We start from the raw sequence: 27358 nt of genomic DNA, 5'->3' as shown, positions 1-27358 counted from the left end.
GGGTTTAAGCAGTTCAAAGTTCTAGGGGACTGATGACCTGAGATGACAAGTCCCATAGTGCTCAGAGCCATTTGAACCACTTTTTTTTTTCATTAAGCACCACTAGCTAGTTTCGAGCGTTGCTCATCCTCGAATGAATAACAGATGAGGATACCATGGTCCTAGTAAGGAGTGTAGAACATAAACCAAAGGGCAAGCAGAGGTTCTCGTAGTCAACAATGTACTCGACTCGGAATAGGTATCCAGAAACAAACCACACTGGTGACTGCAGTTCCGTCACATGCGTACATGTGTGCTTACGGTGGCGACCTTGTTATTCGTAATTCTGTATAGCACGTGAGTCTAATAAAAAAAAAATCCCTTCACGAGGGAAGTCTCCACATTCATTGTACCCTAAGGATTTGAGAATAAGAAAAGCTCTAAATTGGCTAGTACTGCTCCATAAAGCACTATTTTCATTTAACGGCCTGAAGGGAACATGTCGTTCTTGAAACTTCTTTTTTCAGTGAAGAAATAGGAATATGAAACCTAAAATATGGGCTCAGCCACACAGTGCAAAAACACTAATTTTACGGCCGAGCGGTTACAGGCGCTTCAGTATGGAACCGCGCGACCGCTACGGTCGCAGGTTCGAACCCTGCTTCCGGCATGCATTTGTGTGATGTACTTAGGTTAGTTAGGTGTAAGTAGTTCTAAGTTCTAGGGGACTGATGACCTCAGATGTTAAGTCCAATAGTGCTCAGGGCCATTTTAACCATTTTTGAACTAATTTAACGTGTCTCGAAGGTACATGCCTTCACCACCAGAAATATCCATATACAAGAATCGTCATTACTCAAGGTATTTCTCATTTATTGTCCCGTCTCAGCTGCATATTTCCTCCCCTTCCCCATAACTCCAACATACACGTATTTAAAACAGTGAGCGCCATTGTAAAACACAGTACTCTGATGTATGATTCTGAGTAGACAAGACAGGTTGCTGACAACTACTTAGGTTAATCCTACGGTTATGTACATTCTTTTCCAAATATTATAAAGTATTATATGGTAATATATAGGTTTATTTTGTTGCAGATCTGAAGATGATCCAGAATGATCGAAACATGCGATCTAATTAAAAATTTGCAACCCAGACGAACAATGTATCAAAATTATTTTAAGTATCTACACAGTTACTGAATATCTCAAGACGATTATGTCGACTATAGTGAATCCTCACTACATTTACAAACGTCCACACACGCAGAACTCACTGCAGTATGTTGATATTTTGACGGTGAAGACATTTTTCTCAGAAACGCGTTAAACTAATGCTTTTGCATAGTGTTTGGTTGGACCTGCATTTCAGATTTCCACCACGACGTCACAGCCAGTCAGGGATAAATTAGAAACATATCCTTCATCCTTCAGTGTGTTCTCACTACGCATATAGCTGACGGTCAGAGAGACATACGTGTAAAAAAGCTTTCATTGAAGTTGCTGTCATTAAGCCCATTTAGAAACAGAAACCTCAAGCGGGTAGCGTAGAGGTGGCTCGACTTTTACCGAGATCAACAAAGAAGTTTAGAATTAATTTGAGAACTGGTGACGACTTTCATATATATCACATTATTGGAATAATTAAACGACCTTATTATTATTATCCATTTTTAGATTTTTGTTATTGTTTTTGTTTTATTATGCATTGAGCTGAAAAAAGCATTAATTTCTGAATGTACTGCCTTAGTCATATTATATAAAATATGTCTACACGATCTGTTACAGGCAGCTTAGGATGCAGGTAGTGTAGATTTATAGTCTTAATTTTTTATTAAATCTATAGCTTCTTCAACTATGTGTGGAAAGCTCAAGGGGAAAACTGACGCTTCTAAAAATGGATGTACATAACCATCAGATATCTAATTATATAAATAATTCAGTAAAATGTAGTCATCAGTACTTTTTGTAACTCTGATAAAATCATTATAAAGTATGTTTTAGAGCGAACGAACTGCGGAAAAAACAATTTTATGTACACCTGTGTTCGGGCTCCTGTTAAATTCCATCTTCACGTTATTTCCGGGAGAAAGGTCATTAATTTAAAAGTTCGTTCTCTATCTTTAAGCGCGCAAACGCCATGCGAATTACAACGTATCAACTCGAGTTTTTACTGTTTCATACAGAAATTAATAATATTCGCCATTCAAACAGCCTTTGAGCTGAGATAAATCTTCACACAACTACAGGAAATTCCACATATTTCAAACCGAAAAGTGAGGTGTACGCTCGTTTGACACGAGCAGAGACAAACATCCTCACGCGCTCCCTATCTCACGGCGACGAAACACTAGTGATAAGGAGAACAATAGGTCTTTTCTCGTTTCACAGCTATAACTGTTCACTGTAACTCACTATTTCGTCCAACCCCGTGAGTGTAATTTTTTCCTTTTTTTGCCTAGGCTGTCAATAAATGAATTAATACTGGCGAGCAATACTGACGTTCAACGTTAAAATTCGACGTGGCTTCGAATAAAGGAAAAGTCACCTTTTACTTCATATTACGCAGAATATTTCTTATTTATGAGAGAATAGTATGACGAATCCTACTCATCATTTTCCTTGCACATACAAATCACAGATATATATATATTTTTTTTTTTTCAGTGCTGGACTTTCGGACTTTATACCTTATAGCAGACTATTCAGAGAACGACTGTGTTGACTAAGCCAATTGAAACTAATTGCTGTCTGGATATGATTATATCAACAACTGTTTGCGCAGAGACCGGTAATACCAGTGTCGTGAGACAATGGATTCTCGGAATTTGCAGACTCTTCGCAACAGCCGCCACAGCACGCTAATGCGCGTGTTTGTAAACTGTTGCCAATGATAATGAAGGTCACACGGCTTTTGGAAAAGGCGGCGCACTCTTGCAGTGACAAATACCCACACTATTTCACGTGCCGCAAGACTGTGCGCCCACGCTTCTCACCGGTGCAATGCGCTGCGTTTAACCTGCTGGTTGGTTTTTTCTGACGCGGCGCTAAGTCTGCCGGCTTTTGCGAAAGATCGTTTTGCATTTCTCCCCGGAGAAACTCTGCGCCGAGGGACTGGTTGTGCAAGGGTAAAAGGGTGCGATAACTATCTCGCTGCACGGTCCATTGATCCGCTGGCCACGTATCGGAGGCAGGCAGACAATGAGCAGGTCGGACAGTTTCGAAAACCTGCGGTGCGCGCAGGCGGGTTGCGTTTCTCTCAGCCGGGGTTTGGCCAAACCGAAAGCTTCGTGCGATTGACTTTCTAAGTAGGCTATTGCGACTATCTACGCCGTGTTACCAAAATCCCTCTGGGCAGAATTCTGACGCATGTAGTAAGAGCACGGTTGGTGGACTTCAGTCGTAAGTTACGCATCTCCGAGCAGAAGACGAGATTTACAAATAGTTCTTACGAGGAGCAAAGAAACTGATTCCCAGAAACCACAGCGGTGAAACACTGAAAAGGCACGCTTGATGATTCTGACTTTATAAATTGACAGTCGAGTCCGCAACTAACGTCTGATTTACGCAGATATTCACGTTGTAGCTCCACAGGATTTTGCGAGTGCTGCACGATTCGTAAATAGTAATTCATGCAACTGACAGTCAATTCATGCATGACTTCCAGATGCGATAGCCTACACCAACAGGGATACATTTTCATTTGTCAAATAGTTCCGACCAGGAGACGTAAATAGGAATAACTTCCTGAGTACCGTGTGCAGCTTCTGTCCAAGGACTAGAGCAAATACATCCAGGTACCAGAATAAAGAATAGAGATTACCCACTTGTCGGCATCAGGGTCAGCTGGAGAAGGGTAGCGGAAGAAATCAGTTTTGCTTTACTTAAGGAACTACTTCAGCACTCCCTCAAGTGTTTCTGGATATTGCAGAAAATCTAAATCCTTCATTCGATTCCACTGCCTTAACAAAGAGCACCATCCTTCGTTTCTAAGGCCAGTACCACACTGTGGAATAAATTTGTTAAAGACTATTTATAAATGAACTTGGCGTTGTGCTGGAATGTTTCAAACGTATTCTTTGTAAAGGCTGGAATATGCTTCTAGTTTTTATAGAATAACGATGAAATGTCTTTGACAGTGTACTACGGTCGTAAATGTAATACTATGCGATAGATACTGACATAAATCCGTTCTTTAGTGTTGCTTGACTGTCACGACGTGGAAGACACGTTAACTTCTGTCGACGATACACGGGCCACTTTGAATGCTAGTATGCACTTCCGCTTCACGGTAAGACACGGCGAAATCTGGAGATCTGTTTCTGCGGCTATTCGGCAGAGTCATAATGACTTACTAGAAAGGCCCGTCATGCGTCAGAGCGAAACATGAAAGCCTGCCTGATATCTCGTTGTCTACGTATGATGTCACTTACGGAACACACAAGCACTTCTACACTGACACTCGATCGTGCACGAAAAACAAAAAACACTTCGGCGAGGTTGCAGCCGCGGATTTGTCTGCGCCTTACCTTGCGAAGGGCTGCTCCTCGACTTCGTAGTGCTCCTCGATGGGCTGCTGAGTAATCCACTTCTCCATCTTCTGCGGGCTGAGCTCCAGGAAACCAGGAGTCGTTGACGACATGAGGACGTCGGGCTTGCGGCCCGAGCCGCGCACCTCGCCCCTCATCGCACCGGGAACTGGAACTCGCGACCCCCCAACCAGCACACAAAGACCAGAGCGACTCGTCCGTCCGTCCGCCTGAGCTGCCAGGAGGAGCTGGCAAGACACACCACCACTCTCCTCCGCCGCCGATCTAGCAGTGAAGCCGCGGTCCGCCCTCCCCACAGCTGCTGCCGCTCGCCGCTCGCCGCTCGCCGAAATGTGCCGATCTGCACCGACGGCTGCCGAGTTGGCACCGGCGGGCGTCAGTAGATCGAGCGTGCTACTGCGCATGCGCCACCACAGTGTCCTCTCCCCCCCCCCTTCGCCGCCGCGAGCTCTGACTTCGCTGTCAAGCGACTCGAGAGATAGGAGCCGCTTTGCAGCAGAAAAATTAATAAGCTTGGAGCGCGAGACAGCTCCTGCTACACAGCTCAGCCTGCCCGACTCTCCGCTTGTTACGGTTTCTGCGTGATGGGCTGTCTGGTGGCTCAGAGATTCGAAGACGTGAAAAGTGAAAGGCGGCGCTGCCGGCAATCTGCATCTGTATCTGCGTTCTGCAGGCTTCCGAGCGATTTGTGACGTAAGGCATATAAGTGCGTCAGTATCAAAATCGCGACCGCTCTCTTCCTGTTCCAGTGGCGAATGGTTTTCGGGAAGGCTGTCTGTCAGTACGCTTCCGTGTAAGCCCGAATCTTACATAACGTCCTATTCATTACAGAAGCTGTTGTGGATATGAGTAACGTGTTTCGTGAAACTTCCTGGCAGATTAAAACTGTTTGCCGGAACGAGACTCGAACTAGGGACCTTTGCCTTTCGCGGGCAAGTGCTCTACCAATTGAGCTACCCAACTACGACTCACGTCCCTCCTCACAGCTTTACTTCTGCCAGTACCTCGACTCCTACCTTCCAAGAGTCTCGGTCCGGCACACAGTTTTAATCTTCCAGGAAGTTTCATATCAGCGCACACTCCGCTGTAGAGTGAAAATCTCATTCTGGAAACGTGTTTCTTGACCCATATATCACAATTTCAAAAGCAAACGATTTCATGATGAAAAGCCTTCGGGTTTCCAGCCCGGTGGCAGTGTTGTGATATCGCTACTTTTCTATGAATATCATTGGATATCATGAAATTTCAATCATCAGTCTTCTCCTCCGACTGCGAAAACTTTCTGTTGGCACCCACACACATAGGGAGAAATGATCATCACGATAAAATAAGAGAAATTAGGGCTCGCACAGAAAAGTTTAAGTGCTCGTTTTTCCCGCGGGCCGTTCGAGAGTGGAACGGTTGAGAGACAGCTTGAACCCTCTGCCAGGCACTTTATTGTGAATACCAGAGTAATCCCGTGTATGTAGATGAAGATGTAGATACTCACCAACATCTCCACGGTTGTGCTGATGATCACACGTGTCGTACTCTTGATTTAGAAGATCCTCCAGGTGGTTAATATGACACCCATCGATACGTTGTGGTATCTCGACACTGTCAGCTGGCGGAAAACCCGAGAGATTTTCAACAGCAGTATACATCAAGAAAATTCACATTCACACCAACTTTTGCGTATTAAACATCTTCCTTCCAGCGTCTTTTACTGGGGCTGGTAGAGCATTACTGTAACGTTCCTGTGGTGAGTAAATAAGCCCGTGGCGAATAGTGTAGACCGGCCGCGGTAGCCGTGCGGTTCTAGGCGCTGCAGTCCGGAACCGCGGGACTGCTACGGTCGCAGGTTCTAATCCTGCCTCGGGCATGGATATGTGTGATTTCCTTAGGTTAGGTAGGTTTAAGTAGTTCTAAGTTCTAGGGGACTGATGACCTAAGATGTTAAGTCCCATAGTGCTCAGAGCCATTTGAACCTTTTATTATTATTATTTTATGTTGCGAATGGAGTGGTCTACTGCCTGTCGAATCTCTGGAACAGTTCTGAAGCGACTACCACGAAGTGGTTCCTCCATCTTCGGAATCAAATCAAAGTCACAAGGACCTAAGTCCGGGGAATATGATGGATGGTACAGTACTTCCCAGTCCCACCGACCGAACAGAGCAGCCACAGCTTGCGCTGTATGCGGCCGCGCATTGTCGTGCAAGATGATGGGTGGGTTGCGCAGAAAGTTTCGCCGCTTCTTTTGCAAAGCTGGTCGCAGGTGATGCTCCAAAAACCAACAGTAATAGTGTGCATTGACGGTCTGCCGTGGAGGAACGTAATGCATTAGGATAACACCATCACAGTCGTACACGAGAATCTCCATAACTTTAGCCCGCTCCATTCGCACCATCAACAGAACAGGCTATTCTAACGGTATACTACGCCTTCGACATCGCTGTCAGCAGGTTCTACACAACGCTGGTGACTACTTTGAAGGACAGTAACAGGTACAATCGTGTAACTCTTTTGTATCGGTTGTGAATGAATAGTTGCCACTATTTAAGTTCCAACCCTCGCATGGGGGTATGCTGAAAATTAATGCCTCCGAATTTTTATGTGAAAATTCTTGAAGCTTTTTACATGCAACAAGCCTTATTAACGCTCTAAATCTTTATTCTTCATGTCTGAATATTTATTTCTCAACATAGTCAGATATTCGCACATTTCTCCCAGCGACAGACCAATTTCTTGGTACCGTCATCGTAGAATGTTAGACTTTGTTGACGGAGCCTCTGCTTGCACAGCTTCATCACTATCAAAGTGAAATCCTCGAAGGTGTTCTTTAAGTACGGGAAAAAGATGAAATTCGGATAGGGCAAAGTCGGGAATGAATGAAGGATGATCTATACCAGTGGGCGCAAGGCGTCGGATTGTTGCAGAGTCGCAGCGCTCGTGTGTGGTCAGGCATTGTCATGCTGAAGGAAGGGGATCTCCATGTGTGGACGACCTCTTTGAATTCGCAAATTGGTTGCAGCACGATTTTTCTTACACGTCGACGTGGTCAGGTTACATATCGCCATATTACACGCCACAATTCGGTGCCCTCCAGTGGCAGAGGGCTGCAAATATGTAGATGTGAAGAATAAATATGTAGACTGTTAATTACGCTAATGTTTATTTACAAGGCTTCAAGAATATTCAGGTAACAACAGTGTGAGGATTCGAATGCGACAGCTTAAAGGACAAAGGTATCCCGCAAAGGATTTTTTATAATATTATTGTCAAAGACTATAAAGCAAGACTGAACACAACCGAGAACTTCAAGGAATCCAGAACTATGTTCACGAGAAGGGAAAGGAAACGGAGAGACGTGTGAAAATTTCACGGGTGCGGCCTAGCTGCCAGGGGTACCGTGCGCTTCAGCCAGTCTCTCGTGCAGTTCCCGGCTCTCGGTTCAACATCCACGTTCTACATACTCTGCAAACCAATGTCTGCAAACTACTGTGAAGTGCATGGTAGAGGGTACTTAGCCCTGTAGGGAGCTGAAATATACTTATAGACTTTTCACTCACTACAGGTTTTTGAATCTTTTATATCTCTTGCCGTACTTTGACGAGGCTGACTCGTGATAACAATTTTGTACCAAACATGCATGTGTCGAGCCAGAGTCTTGGAAACCAACGCAGGCCAAACGACTCATATGAGACAAACAGTCAGTTACAACCATAGTTTAGTTCTTACCATTGCGCCACGAGAATTCGCCATAAACACTTACGTAATGCCAAGACAGCTGCATTTACATAGAAGTAGTGATGGCGTATCCAATGACAGCGACGTTACTGTACAAAGGAGAAAGCGGTCAGAATGTGTAATTATAGGTGACGATAGTGAAGAGGAAAATGCAATACGTAAATCATGTGTGGCAGCAAGCGCAAAACACACCAATCATTTGGAAATATGTGAGAATCGTAGCATAAAAGCATCTCTTTCAAAACTTTTAAGTTAACACACAGGATTATTAGAACTCTGTTTTATTTGATGACAAACTGTGGGAGATACCTGTTGTGAAGACAAATCTCTGCGCACGTCAGATAACATACAATGGAGGGAAAAAGCGGAGCATGGACGACACTTGGTAATCTGTTACTTTCAACGAAATGAAGACCTACAACGCACTGTGCATTTTGATGGCTCAAGTCGTAAATCCAAATATCGAAATGTATGGTCTAAAAGACTAGTAATAGAAACGCAAATATTTTAAAACGTAATACATTTGAAAAGATTTCAACAAATTTTGAAATTCTCATATTTTTGCAATAATAAAACTGCTGACAGTACTGACCGACTGCGAAAGATAAGACCTGTCATCAGCCTTTGGAATGAGAAACTTAAAGAAATTTACACATTGGATGAAAGTGTCAGTACAGACGAATCGTTAATGAAACGTAAAGGATGTTTAGCATATCAGCAACTTAATTCATAGAAAAGAGCGACATTTGGATTAAAAATTTACGAACTACTGGTTATTGTTGCAGTTGCAGAATATATACTGGCCAGGCCAAAATTGGTGGTGCATCAGAGAACATTGTCATGAGTAGAGGGGTACTGCAAGTACTGGGCAGAAAATCGCTGACATCAGCATTAGCATTGCTGAAATTGATGACATCAGCATCAGATCACTGCCCGGAATCTCTGACTCTAGCATACGGCCATCAGGCAATGACATTACTCTTGGAATTCCCTCCAACCCCTCTCCCTCTTCTCCCTCTGACCAGTGTCATTACCCGTTTTTGCAGAAACGCTGAGGGGTCCCATTACATCAGTGGCGTGAAAGCTCAGCCTCACCCCCTTCGAGCAATTTTAAAATTTTGTAGTTTGATTGCAAAGGTTCCGTCTTTTACCGTCTATACGTCTGATCTGCCTCGTATATGAAGAGCCGCCAACAGCAGCAGTGATCAGCTGTGAAGAAGTAGGCTCAGTAAGTATTCATCTATCTATTCTTCTTTTTTATTATTACTGTTATTATTATTATTATTATTATTATTATTATTATTATTATTACTATGTTTGCACATTCTGCTATAATTAGGGTTTTGTTATTGTTATAGACTAACACATGCAGATGTTACCACCTGAGTGACACCAGCAGCAACAGCAGCAGTCACTGTCCACAGGATGTCTTCCAGACCTGTCGTTGTTCCGTTGTGTTATACCACAGCCGCAGCAACATCAGTCACTGTCCAAAGAATGTCTTCCCAACATTATGATCCTAGTTCACTCACTTATTCAGTGCCAGAACAGCAGCCCGAACTGGAGCTGCAGTCAAATCCCATAAGAGTATTATTTCTTACAATTCGTGACTGCAAGTGGATCAAACTGTGTGAATGTGGTCTATCATTAGACAGTGACTTTGTCGTGGTAATACAAGTGGAAAATGCACAACACATTGGCGTTAAAGTTCAATATTCGTGGTACAAGTGGTACTATATATGTGGTATGACGGAATATATGAAGGGGGAGATGACAGGCAAGTAAGATGCATTCCGATTGGCTTTCACATGCTTGGTTGTAACGTGTTTATAGTACAAACATATGATGAAGCAACGCTAGAGTTAACTTCATGGGATATGCAATATCAATTGCAAGAGCTTGATTATGCCGCAGTCGCCCATATATACACTGAAGCGCCAAAGAAACTGGCATAGGCATGCATATTCAAATGCAAAGATATGTAAACAGGCAGAATATGGTCCTGCGGTCGGCAACGCCTGTATAAGACGACAAGTGACTGGTGCAGTTGTTAGATCAGTTACTGCTGCTACAATGGTAGGTTATCGAGATTTAAGTGGTTTGAATGTGGTGTTATAGTCGGCGCATGAGCGATGGGACTCAGCATCTCCAAGGTAGCGATGAAGCGAGGACTTTCCCTACGACCATTTCACAAATGTATCGTGCGTGTCAGGAACCAGTTAAAACATCGACTCTCCAACATAGCTGCGGTTGGATAAAGATCCTGCAAGAACGGGACCAACGACGATTGAAGGGAATCATTCTACGTGTCAGAAGTGCAACCCCTCCGTAAATTGCTGCAGATTTCAGCGTGGGGACCACTAAACGAAACATCATGATTATGGGCTTTCGCAGCAGAAGGTCCACTCGTGTACCCTTGATACGATGTAGAGGGTATTTTCCCATATGGCCATTTCATAAGTGTAGCATGAGCTGGAGCCGAAGTCTCACACTTGTACCATTGCTGACTGCACTACACAAAGCTTTACGCCTCGCCTGGGACCGTCAACACCGACATTGGACTGTTAATGACTGGAAGCATGTTGCCTGGTCGGACGAGTCCGATTTCAAGTTGTATCGCGTGCATGGATGCGCACTGGTACGGAGACAACCTCATTAAACCATGGACCTGCATGTCAGCAGGGGACTGGTCAAGCTGGTGTGGACTCTGTAATGGTGTGGGGTGTGTGCAATTAGTGTGGTATGGGACCCCTGATACATTTAGATACGTCTCTGACAGGTGACTCGTACGTAAGCATCCTGTCTGATCACCCGCATCCATTCAAGTCCATTCTGGATTCTGACGGACTTGGGCAATTCCATCAGGACAATGCGATACCCCACACGTTCAGAATTGCCACAGAGTGGCTCCAGGAACACTCTTCTGAGTTTAAACACTTCCGCTGATCACCAAACTCCCCAGGCATGAACATTACTGGTCATATCTGGGATACCTTGTAACGTGGTGCTCAGAAGAGATCTCCAACCCCTCGTACTCTTACGGATTTATGGACAGCCCTGCAGGATTCATGGTGTCTGTTACCTCTAGCACTGCTTCAGACATTAGTCGAGTCCATGCCACATTGTGTTGCGTCACTTCTGCGTGCTCGTGGAGGCCCTACATGGTATTGGGCAGGTCAACCAGTTTTTTTGGCTCTTCAGTTATTTGCCACAGTAGGAAAGAGAAGGGGGTAAGGAAGTGAATTCCTGGAATAATGCCATTGCCAGAGTGCAAAATGCTGCTTTCGGTCATCAGTTCCAGGAAAGCTGATGCTGATGTCAGTGATTTTATGCCCAGAACTCACAGTGCCCCTAAAATTGTTAAAATCCATACTGAATGACGGATGTACTTTGTTTCTTGACAACTGGTATTGCTCTTCCAACCTCTTTGTAAAATTGCACCCGGAAAACACAAATGTTATCGGGACAATACACAGCAGTGGGAAAACTATGTCAAAAGAGATACTGAAAAGGAGAATGTTTATGAATAATTTGTAATAATTTGTTGGCTTTGAGATGGAAAGACAAGCGTGATATGTAAATGTTGTCAATGAAACAGGAAAGTGTAGATATGGTAGGACACATGGGCTATGTGAGCAAAAGTATCCAAACCCCCCCCCCCCCCCCACAAAAAAAATACGATTTTCATGTCGCATTGTACTGCCACCTACTGCCAGGTTCTCCATATCGGCGACCTCAGTAGTCATTTGACATCGTGAGAGAGCAGAATGGGTGGCTCCGCAGAACACGTACTTTGAACGTGGTCAGGTGACTGGGTGTCACTTGTGTCATACGTCTGTACGCGAGATTTCCACACTGCTAAACCATTGTTTCCGATGTGATAGTGAAGTGGATACATGAAGGGACATGTACATCAAAAAAGCGTATAGGCCGACCTCGTCTGTTGACTGTCAGAGACCACCGACAGTTGAAGAGGTTAATAGGCAGATATATCCAGACCATCACACAAGAATTTGCATCAGGATCCACTGCAAGTACTGTGACGGTTAGGCGGGAGGTGAGAAAACTTGGATTTCATGGTCGACCGGCTGCTCATAAGCCACACTTTAAGCCGCTAAATGTCAAACGACGCCTCGCTTGGTGTAAGGAGCGAAAACATTGGACGATTGAACAGCGGAAAAACGTTGGGTGGAGTGGCGAATCACGGTACACAATGTGGCGATCCGATGGCGAATGTCCGGTGAACGTCATGTGCCAGCGTGTTTAGTGCCAACAGTAAAATTCAGAGGTGGTGGTGTTATGATGTGGTCGTGTTTTTCATGGAGGGGCCTTGCACCCCCTTGTTGTTTTGCGTGACACTATCACAGCACAGGCGTACATTGATGTTTTAAGCACCTTCTTGCTTCCCACTGTTGAAGAGCAATTCGGGGATGGCGATTGCATCTTCCAACACAATAGAGCGCCTGTTCATAATGCACGGCCTGTGAGGGAGTGGTTGCACGACAATAACATCCCTGTAATGGACTGGCCTGCAAGGAGTCCTTACCTGAATCTTATAGAACACCTTTGGGATGTTTTGGAACGCCAACTTTGTGCCGGGCCTCACCGACCGACATCGGTACCTCTCCTCAGTGCAGCACGCCGTGAAGAATGGGCTGCCATTCCCCAAGAAATCTTCCAGTACCTGACTGAACGTATGCCTGAGAGAATGGAAGCGGTCATTTAGGCTAAGGAGGGGCCAACACCTTATTAAATCGGGCGTTACTGATGGTGTCATTTTCAGCCAGGTGTCCGGATATTTTCGATCAGATAGTGTAGACAAATAATTTAGAAAAACAACGAAGACCAAATGCATTCTCGAATGCAATAAGGGAATGGGTAGAATTAATCGTCATGATCAGATGTTGACCTCTTTTGCAAATATAAGAAAACTTTTTCGTATATGTTAGATATGGCTCTATTCAACAAGTACGTTAGAAGTAAAACAATGTACGGTCAAAGAAAGGAAACATATATTGGTTACCAAATAAATATGGCGGAGATGATTTTAAAAAATTTCCAATTATGGGACTATGGAAAATGTGATAAACCTTCATTGGGTGAAACAGCTCTTCGACCCCAAGCCTGCATAAAACATGAAGGAAACACCGTACTTTCGAAACTACCATATCATGCAGGATATTTCAACAGGAGCATTTCTTGTTGTTAGATTTTTAGCTGACAATATCTGCTTTTAGATATCGTGTTATTACGTTCTCTCTGAAGAAGTCATGAGAGGATTATAATTTACGAGGGTTGAATGAAAATTAATGCATCCATCTTCGGTAATTGGGTTTGGATGGGAATATTTTAATAAATCAAACGCAGAAATAATCCTTAGGCTGTAATCTTTAATTAACAATATTCACTTTTCCACATAATCACTAGCCAGCTGGATACATATCTGCCAACGACGAACAAGTTTTCGGAAGCTGTCACGGAAGAAGTCGACACACTGTTTCCGCAACCACAGTCTTACAATTCTCTCAACGCCTTCATCAGAAGCATAATTATGTCCCCTCAGATCGTCTTTCATTATCGGGGACAGATGGAAGTCAGACAGTGCTAAATCTGGAATGTATTGAGGATACCGTACGGTGGTGAGATTCAGTCTCTGAAGTTCTACTGTGGTGGCACGTGAAGTGTGTGGTTTGGCAGTGTCATGATGCAGGAAAACATTTCCCTTTTCCTTTCTGACCCTTGTTAGCCGTCGTTTCAGAGTTCGTAGCGTTGTGATGTAACGCTCTGAGTTTATTGCTGTTCCACGATCAAGGAAATGAAATGGTTCATATGGCTCTGAGCACTATGGGACTTAACATCTATGGTCATCAGTCCCCTAGAACGTAGAACTACTTAAACCTAACTAACCTAAGGACATCACGAGGCAGAGAAAATCCCTGACCCCGCCGGGAATCGAATCCGGGAACCTTGGCACGGGAAGCGAGAACGCTACCGCACGACCACGAGCTGCGGACGATCAAGGAAATCAACATGGATAAGACCATCTGCGTCCCAGAACACTGTAGCCATTATTTTCCAGCTGAGGGCTGCGTCTTGAATTTCTTTTTCTGGGGCGAGTCTTCGTGTCGATATTGCATATACTGACGTTTCGTCTCTGGGTCGTAATTGTGCACCCACGTTTCTTCTCCTGTCACAATTGAATGGAGAAAGGCGTCACCTTCATTCTCGTAACGCGAGAGGAGTTCGTGGCAAACTCCAAGTCTGTGCGCTTTCATGTCAGGAGTCAGCTTCCGGGATACCCATCGTGCACAGATCTTCCGATAGCCAAGCAAAGCCACATGTTCTTGTGAAATGCCGAATGTGCTTGCAATTTCTCTCTGAGTGATACGACGACCGTCCTGAATCAATCTGTCAACATTTTGCTTGTGAAACTCGGTGGTTACTGTCACAGGACGTCCAACTCTGTCACACAAGTCAGATGTTCCCGCCTCAACATCTTTAAACTTACTCGCCCAACGACGCACAATAGTCACATCAACACAATCACCATAAGCTGCTTTTATTCTCTGATGAATCTCCTTTGGGGTTACACCTTCTGCTGTCAAGAATTCAATGATTGCACGTGGCTTAAATCGCATTGACCGACCGTCTGCGCAGGGTTCCATACTTAAAACTGTAACAACACAACCGTTCAATGCTAAGACTTCCCGCCAACTGGAGCTGTAGAGAAGAGGTTACGGAACAAACCAGTACCTGCAGCATATCAATGCTGCCAACTGTTGAAGAGTTACGAAGGTGGAGGCATTACTTTTTAGTCAACCCTCGTATATGAAACTGCTTATGTACAACAATTTATATTTTGAAGTTTTGTTTAAGGGAACACGAATTCAAATAGCGTTGACGGCCACAAAAGCAGTATCACGTGAAAAAAGAAGAATAGCATATGATGATGATGTTTGGTCTGTGGGATGCTCAACTGCGCGGTTATCAGCGGCCGTACAATTTCCCAACCTTTGCTCAGTCCAATATCGCCACTTTCATGAATGATGATGAAATGATGAGGACAACCCAAACACCCAGTCATCTCGAGGCTGATGAAAATCCCTGATCCCGCCGGGAATCGAACCCGGGACCCCGTGCTCGGGAAGCGAGATCGCGACCGCGAGACAACGAGCTGTGGAAAGCAGCATAGGGATACATAACAGGTATCCGCATATCGGCTTGCATCGAAACTCTCTCACCCATCACGCTGGCCCGTTTAGCACGCGACTTCTCCAACGGCTTCGTCAAGGATTTCATTGAACTAAATGGTACAGCTAGGCCTTAAGAAGGCTTTCGCGGGATAAATGACTGCGTTCAGTGGTCTGCCAATTCAAGCTCTGTATCATATCCGTCTCGATCTCCCATGGTTTTGACAACCTGTGAGCATCTGTCCTACTCTTTGTGTACATTCAATGTCTGCTGTTAATCCTACACGTCACTGGTCCTACACATTTAAATATTATAAGATGGGTCACACGAATGCTTTTTGAAAAGTCTCCTGTGTAGACCGACTTCATTTCCCCAGTATCCTAACAACATATCGAAATCTGCCACATGCTATACATTCGACTGAGCTTGTTGACCTTGCCACCTAATATCACTAGAAATTGTCCGCCTGCTTAGCTGAGTGGTAAGGTGCGGCCTGGTTCGATTCCCGGCCGGGTTGGAGATTTTCTCCGCCCGTGGACTGGGTGCTGTGTTGCCCTCATCATCATTTCATCCTCACCGACGCGCGTATCGCCCAGTGTGGCGTCACATGAAATAAGACTTGCAACACGGCGGGCGAACTTCCCCGAACGGGGCCTCCCAGCCGGCTACGCTACATTTAGTTAACTGAATCCACTTGCGGCTCATTTGTACTGTAGACAAAGAATTATACTTTTCCTTGTTTTGTAAAGTGCACAATTTTACAATTCTAAAAATTTAAACCAAGTTGCCAATCTTCAAACTAGTTTGAAATCTTGTTAAGATCATTGTCATCATCATCTCAGCCTTTTCCCATGTCATGTGGGGTCGGCGTTGCATTGCTGGATCCTTCTCTTCCATAAGTGTCTATCCAGTGCTTTTTCTCTGAGCCACCCTTTCTCAAGTAGGTCCCCTGCTGTCTTGTCTCTCCATCTCAGTTTCGATCTTCCTCTTCTCCTTGATACTTCGGTGTCTAGGTCTTCAAATCTTCTCCCCACGTAGTATTTCTATCTTCTCTTGAAATCTTGGTAAGATATGATTGGATATTTGTGGAGCATTTTTCAGATAGTACTTCATTATAATAACTGCAACATCTGTAATAAGTCTGAGGTTGCTATTAGTACTGCCTGATCATTAATTTACAGACGTATGCCAGCGTCCTTAGTGAGGGGCGTTTTATGTGTAGCAAAGATATATCTATAACTTTTTCTCTGCTTCGAAATAGATTAACCGTTTTTGAGAACTTCAGTACTTATCAGTATTTGTTCTCAAAATATTGTATGTAGATGTGCTCCAATATGCAATAAATTACAGTATACAACAGACTTTTTCTAAGCTGGATGAACGGGATAGATAGAAAAGAGTCAAAAAAGAGTTGCGTGATTTCTCATGGGTTTGTCAGTCAACGCGAGACTGCCACAGAAACGCTTAACAAACCGCAGTCGTTGAGTGGGATAGAAAGCCGATAATAGAAGCTGCTGTGACAGCACACCATTATTTACGGACGTCCCTAACTCTATTCATTATCCCTAGAGCCATCAAGATAAAATACAGCTTGAGTCCCGGGCATTCATCTTGTGACCCAAGACGTCAGCAATCTCCACTGTTACTAGTGAATATCCTGGAGGACGGCGGTTCAAACCCACCTCAGGTCATCAAGGTTTGGTTTTTTCGTTGTTTCCCTAAATTCCTCGACAGTGCCAGAACGGTTCCTGTGAAAAGGTGACGACCGACTTTACTTCCCTATTCATCCACAACCCGGTCTTACGCTTCGTTGAGGGGCGTTAAATCTTTATCTTCCTTCCTTCGAATCATTCACTTTGTCTTGTAAAGTTACGCCTCTTCTAACTGGACCGAGCGAGTGGTTAGCACACTACGTTCGTATTCGGGCGGACGACGGTTCCATCCAGTTTTAGGTTGTCCGTGATTTCCCTGAATCGCTGCACCCAAGTCACTGGATGGCTCCTCTGAAAGGGCACTGCCGAACTCCTTCCCCGTCTTCGAGCTTCTGATCCGTCTCTAATCATATGGCAGTCGATGGGATGTCAAACTCTAATCTTCCTTCCTTCTCCTAATCCGCGAAGAAACTGGGCACTCTTACTAATTTAATCGGTAACCACCAACGTTGTCGGAGAACTGTATTAAATATTCCGTAAGTGAATATTGTTACTTATTGCATTGGTGGACACGTTCGCAGCGTTTTTCCATACGTTTAATAAACGCAACAGACACACGTCACAGAGGCTTTCGTCATCAGTAACATGTTCTCCTTTGCTATTTACAACAGTCGCCAACCCTGGGGTAATTTTTTGATTTCGTGACTGTAGAAATTGCGTGGTGTTTGGGCGAAGAACTCATCGAGTAATTTTCGGAGTGCTTTTTCATCGGGAAAGGAAGTTCCTTGAAGGTAATTCGACAGAGAGCGGAAAACGTGAAAATTTGAGGGCGCCAGATAGGTGAATAAAGTGGATGCGGAATGACTTCCCAAACCAACTCCTATAAGGTCTATTATGAGGTCTAAAAGATGCGGATGGGTTTTATTGTAGAGTAGCATCACTGCACGCAGTCTTTCTGGTAGTTGCTCTTCGACTGCGTCTGCAAGACGTATCACTTGTTCGCAATAAATGTCAGCAGTGATGGTTGCACCTCGGGGAAGCAATTCTTAGTATACCACACCGTCGCTGTTTCACCAGACGCATAACATTGTCTTTTTTTGACGCGTGGAGGTCTTTGTACGGGGAGTTGCTGCTTTGGTTGGGCTGAACCATTCCTTCTTTTCCTTATGTTAGCATGAAGACACCATTTCTCGTGAGCAGTGCCGATACAGGATAGGAATGATCGGTGTTGTTCAAGAGCCAGTTGATGACAAACAAACAGGTAAAGCCTATTTTTAAACCTTCTCCATTTCAAGAAAGGTCTCGAGTAGAGCAACATGGATCATTGATTAATGCGTTTCAATTATCTTCATCAAACACCGAAGGTCTTCCTCGTGGAGAGTCACTAATGTCCAAACGATCCTCCTCAAAACGAGGGAACCATTTTCTCCTTTGCTTTGTCCACTGCGGAAATATTTCTAGCTACATCCTCTTTTGTCACCCCTCTATTGAACTCAAACAGAATAATATGTCGGAAACGTCCCGATTCGTCGTAGCTGCCGTCTGCTTCACATCTGCTGTGCAGCGACCTACGTTAATTTAAGTATTAACTGTATTTTTCTTACTTGCCACTTCACCTTCCGCGTGTATTTGCTTTAGGAAGCTTTAATTGTGGAGTGCTAGTAATAGCGTTCCATAGATTTCGTGTTTGTTTTGAATACAGTCAGAGAGAGTCCGTTTAGTCAGCCATAGTGCCAGTAGTGCTAGTGTTTGTTTTCAATACAGTCCAGAGACAGGTAGGGCTTATTTTCATTGTTTTTGAACAATAAGTTTCTAGTAACCACAGTTTAGTCAGCTATCAGCCGCCTTTAGTGAATTAGCAGTCTAGTTAAAAGTTGATTAACTCTCTACAGTAAATTGTTCATCCCTTAGGATGGATAGGATGTGTGACTGCTGTCTATGGACGCAGGAAGAGCTGGCCACTGTTCGCAAACAGCTGAACGTGCTGATGGCCGCGGTCAGCCGTCTTCACTCAGGAAGCGGCTACAAGAGTAGCGGAATACGTGTGGAGTACGTGTGGAGTACGTGTGGAGTGCACATGTGGGTTTTTTTAGGTTAGAGTATTCCCTCCCTAGGCCCGACAAGACGCATCCTGAGACGCCACAAGGTAGTAGTAGGCAAAAAGTAACAGGGAATAACAATATTAAAGTGGTAATAGTAAACTGCAGGAGCGTCTATAGAAAGGTCCCAGAACTGCTCTCGTTAATAAACGGTCACTGTGCCCACATAATACTAGGGACAGAAATTTGGCTGGAGCCAAATGTAAACAGTAATGAAATTATAAACTCAGATTGGAATGTATACCGCAGAGACAGGCTGGACAGTGAAGGGGGGGGGGGCGTGTTTATAGCGATAAAAAGTGCAATAGTATCGAAGGAAATTGACGGAGATCCGAAATAATTTGGGTGAAGGTCACGGTTAAAGCAGGCTCAAACAAGGTAATTGGATGTCTCTATAGGCCCCCTGGCTCAGCAGCTGTTTTGGCAGAGCACCTGAAGGAAAATTTGGAAAATATTTCGAGTAGATTTCCCTACCATGTTATAGTTCTGGGTGAAGATTTTAATTTGCCGGATAGAGACTGGGAGACTCAAACGTTTATAACGGGTGGGAGGGACAAAGAAACCAGTGATTTTTTTTAAGTGCATTATCTGAAAACTACCTTGAGCGTGAAACAGAGAACCGACTCGTGGCGATATCATATTAGACCTTCTGGTGACAAACAGACCCGAACTATTTGGAACAGTCAACGCAGAACAGGGAATCAGAAATGATAAAGCGGCTACTGCATCGATGATTTCAGCCGTAAATAGAAATATTAAAGAAGGTATAAAGATTTTTCTGTTTAGCAAATGTGACAAAATGCAGATTTCAAAGTACTTGATGGCTCAACACGAAAGTTTTGTCTCAAGTACAGATAGCGTTGAGGATCAGTGGACAAAGTTCAAAACGATCGTACAATTTGCGTTAGATGAGTATGTGCCAAGCAAGATCGTAAGAGATGGAAAAGAGCCACCGCGGTACAACAACCGAGTTAGAAAACTGTTACGGAAGCAAAGGGAACTTCACAGCAAACATAAACATAGCCAAAGCCTTGCAGACAAACAAGAATTACGCGAAGAGAAATGTAGTGTGAGGTGGGCTATGCTAGAGGCGTTCAATGAATTCGAAAGTAAAGCTGTACTGGCGTGGCAGAAAATCCTAAGAAATTTTGGTCTTATGTCAAAGCGGTAGGTGGATCAGAACAAAATGTCCAGACACTCTGTGACCAAAATGGTACTGAAACAGAGGATGACAGACTAAAGGCCGAAATACTAAATGTCTTTTTCCAAAGCTGTTTCACAGAGGAAGACTGCACAGTAGTTCCTTCTCTAGATTTTCGCACAGATGACAAAATGATAGATATCGACATAGATGACAGAGGGATAGAAAACCAATTAAAATTGGTCCAAAGGAGAAAGGACGCTGGACCTGATGGGATACCAGTTCGATTTTACACATAGTGCGCGAAGGAACTTGCCCTCCTTCTTGCAGCGGTGTACCGTAAGTCTCTAGAAGAGCGTAGCGTTCCAAAAGATTGGAAAAGGGCACAGGTCATCCCCGTTTTCAAGAAGAGACGTAGAACAGATGTGCAGAACTATCAGTTGCAGAATTTTGGAACACGTATTATGCTCGAGTATAATGACTTTTCTGGAGACTACAAATCTACTCTGTAGGAGTCAGCATGGGTTTCGAAGAAGACGATCGTGTGAAACCCAGCTCGCGCTATTCGTCCACGAGACTCAGAGGGCCATAGACACGGGTTCCCAGGTAGATGCCGTGTTTCTTGACTTCCGCGAGGCGTTCGATACAGTTCTCCACAGTCGTTTAATGAACAAAGTAAGAGCATATGGACTATCAGACCAATTGTGTGACTGTATTGAAGAGTTCCTAGGTAACAGAACACAACATGTCATTCTCAATGGAGAGAAGTCTTCCGAAGTAAGAGTGATTTTAGGTGTGCCGCAGGGGAGTGTCATAGGACCGTTGCTATTCACAATATACATAAATGACCTGGTGGATGACATCGGAAGTTCACTGAGGGTTTTAGCGGGTGGTGCTGTAGTAGATCGAAAGGTTGTAACAATTGAAAATTGTACTGAAATGCAGGAGGATCTGCAACGAATTGACGCATGGTGCAGGGAATGGCAACTGAATCTCAATGTAGACAATTGTAATGTGCTGCGAATACATAGAAAGAAAGATCCTTCATCATTTAGCTACAATGTAGCAGGTCAGCAACTGGAAGCAGTTAATTCCATAAATTATCTGGGAGTAGGCATTAGGGGTGATTTAAAATGGAATGATCATATAAAGTTGATCGTCGGTAAAGACTGAGATTCATTGGAAGAATCCTAAGGAAATGCAATCCGAAAACAAAGGAAGTAGGTTATAGTATACTTTTTCGCTCACTGCTTGAATATTGATCACCAATGTGGGATCCGTACCAGATAGGGTTGATAGAAGAGATAGAGAAGATCCAGCGGAGAGCAGTGCGCTTCGTTACAGGATCATTTAGTAATCGCGAAAGCGTTACGGAGATGATAGATGAACTCCAGTGGAAGAGTCTGCAGGAGAGACGCTCAGTAGCTCGGTACGGGCTTTTGTTGAAGTTTGGAGCACATACCTTCACCGAAGAGTCAAGCAGTATATTGCTCCCTCCTACGTATGTCTCGCGAAGAGACCATGAGGATAAAATCAGAGAGATTAGAGCCCACACAACGGCATACCGACAATCTTTCTTTCCACGAACAATACGAGACTGGAATAGAAGGGAGAACCGATGGAGGTACTCAAGGTATTCTCTGCCACACACCGTCAGGTGGCCTGCGGAGTATGGAAGTAGATGTAGATATCCACTTGACACTCCATCTCCTAACGTTCACAGCTACTATGACTAAATGACAGCCCGCCAGAGTGGCTGAGCGGTTCTAGGCGATTCAGTCTGGAACCACCCGACCGCTAAGGTGGCAGGTTCGAATCCTGCCTCGGGCATGGATGTGTGTGATGTCCTTAGGTTAGTTAGGTTCAAGTAGTTCTAGGGGACTGATGACCTGAGCTGTTAAGTCCCATAGTGCTCAGAGCCATTTGAACAATCGGAACTAATTGGCAATAGGTAAACTCAAATAACAACAATGATCTACAAATAAAAAAAAAAGTCGATAAGTAATCCCTAGAAACCGGAATGCCAACAAGCAAACAAAAACGCCTCGAACTTCTGCACGTGCCTAGTAATTAGCATCTGGCGCAGAAGACGCTGTGTGCTGCTTACGTTGTGGTTGTTAACCTCGATGACGGGCGACAATTGCTTCCTGGAATCATAGCCTGTGTACAGCAGCGTCCCCGGCGTTATAATTCGTCAGTTTACAGATCCATTTACAACAGTAGTGAAAGATGAATACACATAACGAGGACGCCACGGAGCTACTAGAAACATCCTTTTCGAATTCTGACTAATGACAGAGTTTTGTAAATTTCACAGTTCTTGTTTTGCGATGGGAAACCTCTGTTTTTTAAGATTTTCAGTGTCTGAAAGATAGTATTTGATAGTTACGGACGCTAAACAGACAAATGAATGTGATCAGAATGTCTTTTCTATTCCTGTTGCTACATCAACCAACTCGAATTTTAGGTAAACACTTGACCTGCATAAATTTTAAAAGGAAAAAGTGAAGTACAGTAAAAAGAAGTAAATAAAACTCTTGCCGATCAAATTAATGAAAGTATCTGATCAATGTTTCTCCCAAAGTAGAGTTTGAAATTCAGAAAGAGTCACTTTTGTATAAACATTTATCCTACAGGACGATGCGTTTTACTAACAACTTTTCCTATTACAGAACTTCGTTGTTAACAATAGCACCCTTGTGATACAAATTAAGATTGTTTAAAAATATCTGACATTTTACTAAGTATGGCAATCTCGGTTATATCACCACCCTCTGCTACACACCAAGTGGCTTACATTAACGCAAATTAAAAGTCCTATGTACTTTTTACACGTCTGAATTCGCAGAATTTCTGCAACGCTGTAGAAGATTGTACTTACGTAGGAATTACAAAATGTACTGTGATTTGTGTTCACGCTTTTCTGCAAACAGGGATGGTCCCTTAGTAGCCTGAAGCACAGATTTGTGCCGATTAAAGCAGCAGTTTCGTGGAGGAAATACTTCACAAAACATAGGAAGCTTCGGGGACGAATAAGCGCTCATTATCTATACACAGCTAACGAAACAGATTCCATGTCCCTCGGAACATCCCATGTGCCCTATAAGACGCGAGTCCAAGTGACTATTGGATCCAAGAAAAACATCCTCACGTGCAGCAGGCAGTGGAGAAGAATGCCTGCGAGTGGTGAGGCGGAGAGAGGGGAGCACTCCTCTCATTCAGTCCCTTCCGGCACGTTACTGTGCATGATGTGTGTTATTAGTCATCCGAAAAATATTGCTTAACACTAGGACTCATTGTCAGACGTGTTGTGCTTTGTTATTCGCCGTTATTTTTTACGAACAGCATCAGTGCCAAAGGCGAAATTTACAATGAAAAATGCTTGCATTCTGATTGTACGCCAGAAGCCAACGATAAAACCCTACGATTGGTCACATTTAACTGCATAAAACGAAAGATGTAACATGGCGAAAGAACGCATTCCTGTGGTTGTACGCAGGTTGAATCACCTAAAACTTGCACCGCAATAATTACCGAAAGGGAAAGTGCTACCGATGAGCGGTTTTCGCAGAATGGGCTGGTAAACATGGGCTCGTACTGTTAGCCAGTCGCCGGCCTGGGTGACCGGTCGGTTCTAGACGCTACAGTCTGGAACCGCGCGACCGCTACGGTCTCAGGTTCGAATCCTGCCTCGGGCATGGATGTGTGTGATGTCCTTAGGTTACTTAGGTTTAAGTAGTTCTAAGTTCTAGGGGACTGATGGCTTCACATGTTAAGTGCCGTAGTGCTCAGAGCCATTTGAAACATTTTTTTGTTAGCCAGTCAAAAGATTGGAAGAATACTTAGAAACAGTATAATTTGTACAAACAAAGACTTTTTCAATGGAACAATGCCTATTGACGTTAAAAAACTAAAATTAGGGCAAATTAGAATGTTAGTGTTGTTTATTGCAAGATTCTAGTGCGAGTCGTTTACGAGGTATCGTGTTTTGATAAGTTCCCTCCTCGACAATACCCCCGATAGTACACACTAAGGAACAACACAAGTGTATACACCAGTTAGTGGATTCTGGCCAGTAACGAGACAATTGACCATCACAGGTAGTGTTGAATATGACCACTGGCAGCAGCAGTACACACATCCAGTATGGAGTGGCTGTGGCACACGAGCTATGGCATTTCAGCGGAGATGTCCGAGCGGGCTCCAGTAACACATCGTTGGGTTTCATCGGGAGTAATTTCTACGTCCTTGCAGACATTATCTTTCAGCTTTCCCCACAGAAAGAACTCTACAGGCGTCAAATTGGAGAACGGCCCGGGCAAGATACAGGTCCTCTGCGTCCAATTTGGGAACAATCTACATCTACATCTACATTTAAACTCCGCAAGCCACCCAACGGTGTGTGGCGGAGGGCACTTTAGGTGCCACTGTCATTACCTCCCTTTTCTGTTCCAGTCGCGTATGGTTCGCGGGAAGAACGACTGTCTGAAAGCCTCCGTGCGCGCTCGAATCTCTCTAATTTTATATTCGTGATCTCCGCGGTAATTATAAGTAGGGGGAAGCAATATATTCGATACCTCATCGAGAAACGCACCCTCTCGAAACCTGGACAGCAAGCTACACCGCGATGCAGAGCGCCTCTCCTGCACAGTCTGCCACTTGAGTTTTCTAAACATCTCCGTAAGGCTATCACACTTATCAAATAACCCTGTGACGAAACGCACCGCTCTTCTTTGGATCTTCTCTATCTCCTCTGTCAACCAGACCTGGTACGGATCCCACACTGATAAGCAATACTCAAGTATATGTCGAACGAGTGTTTTGTAAGCTACCTCCTTTGTTGATGGACTACATTTTCTAAGGACTCTCCCAATGGATCTCAACCTGGCACTCGCCTTACCAACATTCCACTTCAAATCGTTCCGCACGCATACTCCCAGATATTTTACAGAAGTAACGGTTACCAGTGTTTGTTCGGCTATCATATAATCATACAATAAAAGATCCTTCTTTCTATGTTTCGCAATACATTACATTTGTCTGTGTTAAGGGTCAGTTGCCACTCCCTGCACCAACTGCCTATCCGCTGCAGATCTTCCTGCATTTCGCTACAATTTTCTAATGCTGCAACTTCTCTGTATACTACAGCATCATCCGTGAAAAGCCGAAATTCGTGATGACATGCTGTACTTCGTGCTCTATGGGATGGACAGCTGTCTTGTTGGTACCACAAGTTCCTCCTAGTCTACAGAGGAACGTCTTCTAGCATCCGTGGAAGATGGTGCGTTGGGAGGCTGCGGTACTCATGAGTGTTCAGTGATCCGTCTATAAAAAACGGGCCTATAAACTAATGGTTCACTATCCCACACCACACGTTTAGACTCCATGGACGCAGACGTTCCACCTGACGTAGCCAAAAGATTGTGAACAGACCAATAGCGAATGTTTCGTAGGTTTACATGGTCATCATTGATAAATATGGCTTCGTCACTCTTCGTCACTGAACAAGGTATAGACTACTGGCCATTAAAATTGCTACACCAAGTAGAAATGCAGATGATAAACGGGTATTCATTGGACAAATATACTATACTAGATCTGACATGTGATTACCTTTTCACGCAATTTGGGTGCATAGATCCTGAGAAATCAGTACCCAGAACAACCACCTCTGGCCGTATCAACGGCCTTGATACGCCTGGGCCTTGAGTCAAACAGAGCTTGGATGACGTGTACAGGAACAGCTGCCCATGCAGCTTCAACATGACACCACAGTTTATCAAGAGTAGTGACTGGCGTGTTGTGACGAGACAGTTGCTCGGCCACCATTGACCAGAAGTTTTCAGTTGGTGAGAGATCTGGAGAATGTGCTGGCCGGGGCAGCAGTCGAACATTTTTTGTATCCAGAAAGGTCCGTACAGGACCTGCAACAAGTGGTCGTGCATTATCCTGATGAAATGTAGGGTTTCGCAGGTATCGAATGAAGGGTAGAGCCTCATCTGAAATGTAACGTCCACTGTTCAAAGTGCCGTCAATATGAACAAGAGGTGATCGAGACGTGTAACCAATGGCACCCCATACCATCACGCCGGGTGATACGCCACTATGGCGATGACGAACACACGCTTCCAATGTGCGTTCACCGCGATGTCGCCAAACACGGATGCAACCATCATGATGCTGTAAACAGAAGCTGGACACGTCCGAAAAAATGACGTTTTCCCATTCGTGCACCCAGGGTCGTCGCTGAGTACACCATCGCAGGTGCTCCTGTCTGTGATGCAGCGTCAAGGGTAACCGAAGCCATGGTAAGCTGACAGTCCATGCTGCTGCAAACGTCGTCGAACTGTTCGTGCAGATGGTTGTTGTCTTGCAAATGTCCCCCATCTGTTGACTCAGGGATCGAGACTTGGCTGCACGATCCGCTATGGCCATGCGGACAAGATGCCTGTCATCTCGACTGGTAGTGATACGAAGCTGTTGGGATCAAGCACGGCGTTCCGTATTACCCTCCTGAATCCACCGATTCCATATTCTGCTAACAGTCATTGGATCTCGACCATCGCGAGCAGCAATGCCGCGATACGATAAACCGCAATCGTTCAATCGTGGTAGGCTACAATCCGACCTTTATCAAAGTCGGAAACGTGATGTAACGCATTTCTCCTCCTTAGACGAGGCATCACAACAACGTTCCACCAGGCAACGCCGCTCAACTGCTGTTTGTGTATGAGAAATCGGTTGGAAACTTTGCTCATGTCAGCACGTTGTAGGTGTCGCCACCGGCGCCAACCATGTGTGAATGCTCTGGAAAGCTAACAATTTGCATATCAAAGCATCTTCTCCCTGTCGGTTAAATTTCGCGTCTTGTAGCACATCATCTTCGTGGTGTAGCAATTTTAATGGCCAGTAGTGTATGATACGTTTGGAGTATCCCGTTTTAATGCCCACATATAGAAGTTAACACGATTGTCATAAACGTTTCCATGTAGCTCTTGATGGAGAGAGATGTGATAAGAA

The 27358-nt window shown here is 44.4% G+C and overlaps 1 protein-coding gene across 1 annotated transcript in view; it reads right to left on the bottom strand.

Moving 5' to 3' along the window:
* Positions 1–4865, bottom strand: part of LOC126353997 (probable serine/threonine-protein kinase fhkE) — a 203558-nt gene extending 198693 nt beyond the window's left edge. The window contains exon 1 of the mRNA XM_050003302.1: positions 4508–4865. Within this exon, the coding sequence (XP_049859259.1) occupies positions 4508–4665 (158 nt within the window). The 5' untranslated portion in view covers positions 4666–4865. The remainder of the gene's footprint in view (positions 1–4507) is intronic.
* Between the last annotated feature and the right edge of the window lie 22493 nt (positions 4866–27358).

The sequence above is a fragment of the Schistocerca gregaria genome, chromosome 3 (assembly GCF_023897955.1).
Source record: "Schistocerca gregaria isolate iqSchGreg1 chromosome 3, iqSchGreg1.2, whole genome shotgun sequence".
Classification (NCBI taxonomy): domain Eukaryota; kingdom Metazoa; phylum Arthropoda; class Insecta; order Orthoptera; family Acrididae; genus Schistocerca; species Schistocerca gregaria.
The sequence above is the reverse complement of the archived record's forward strand: the minus strand, read 5'-3'. Positions and strand labels throughout refer to the sequence as shown.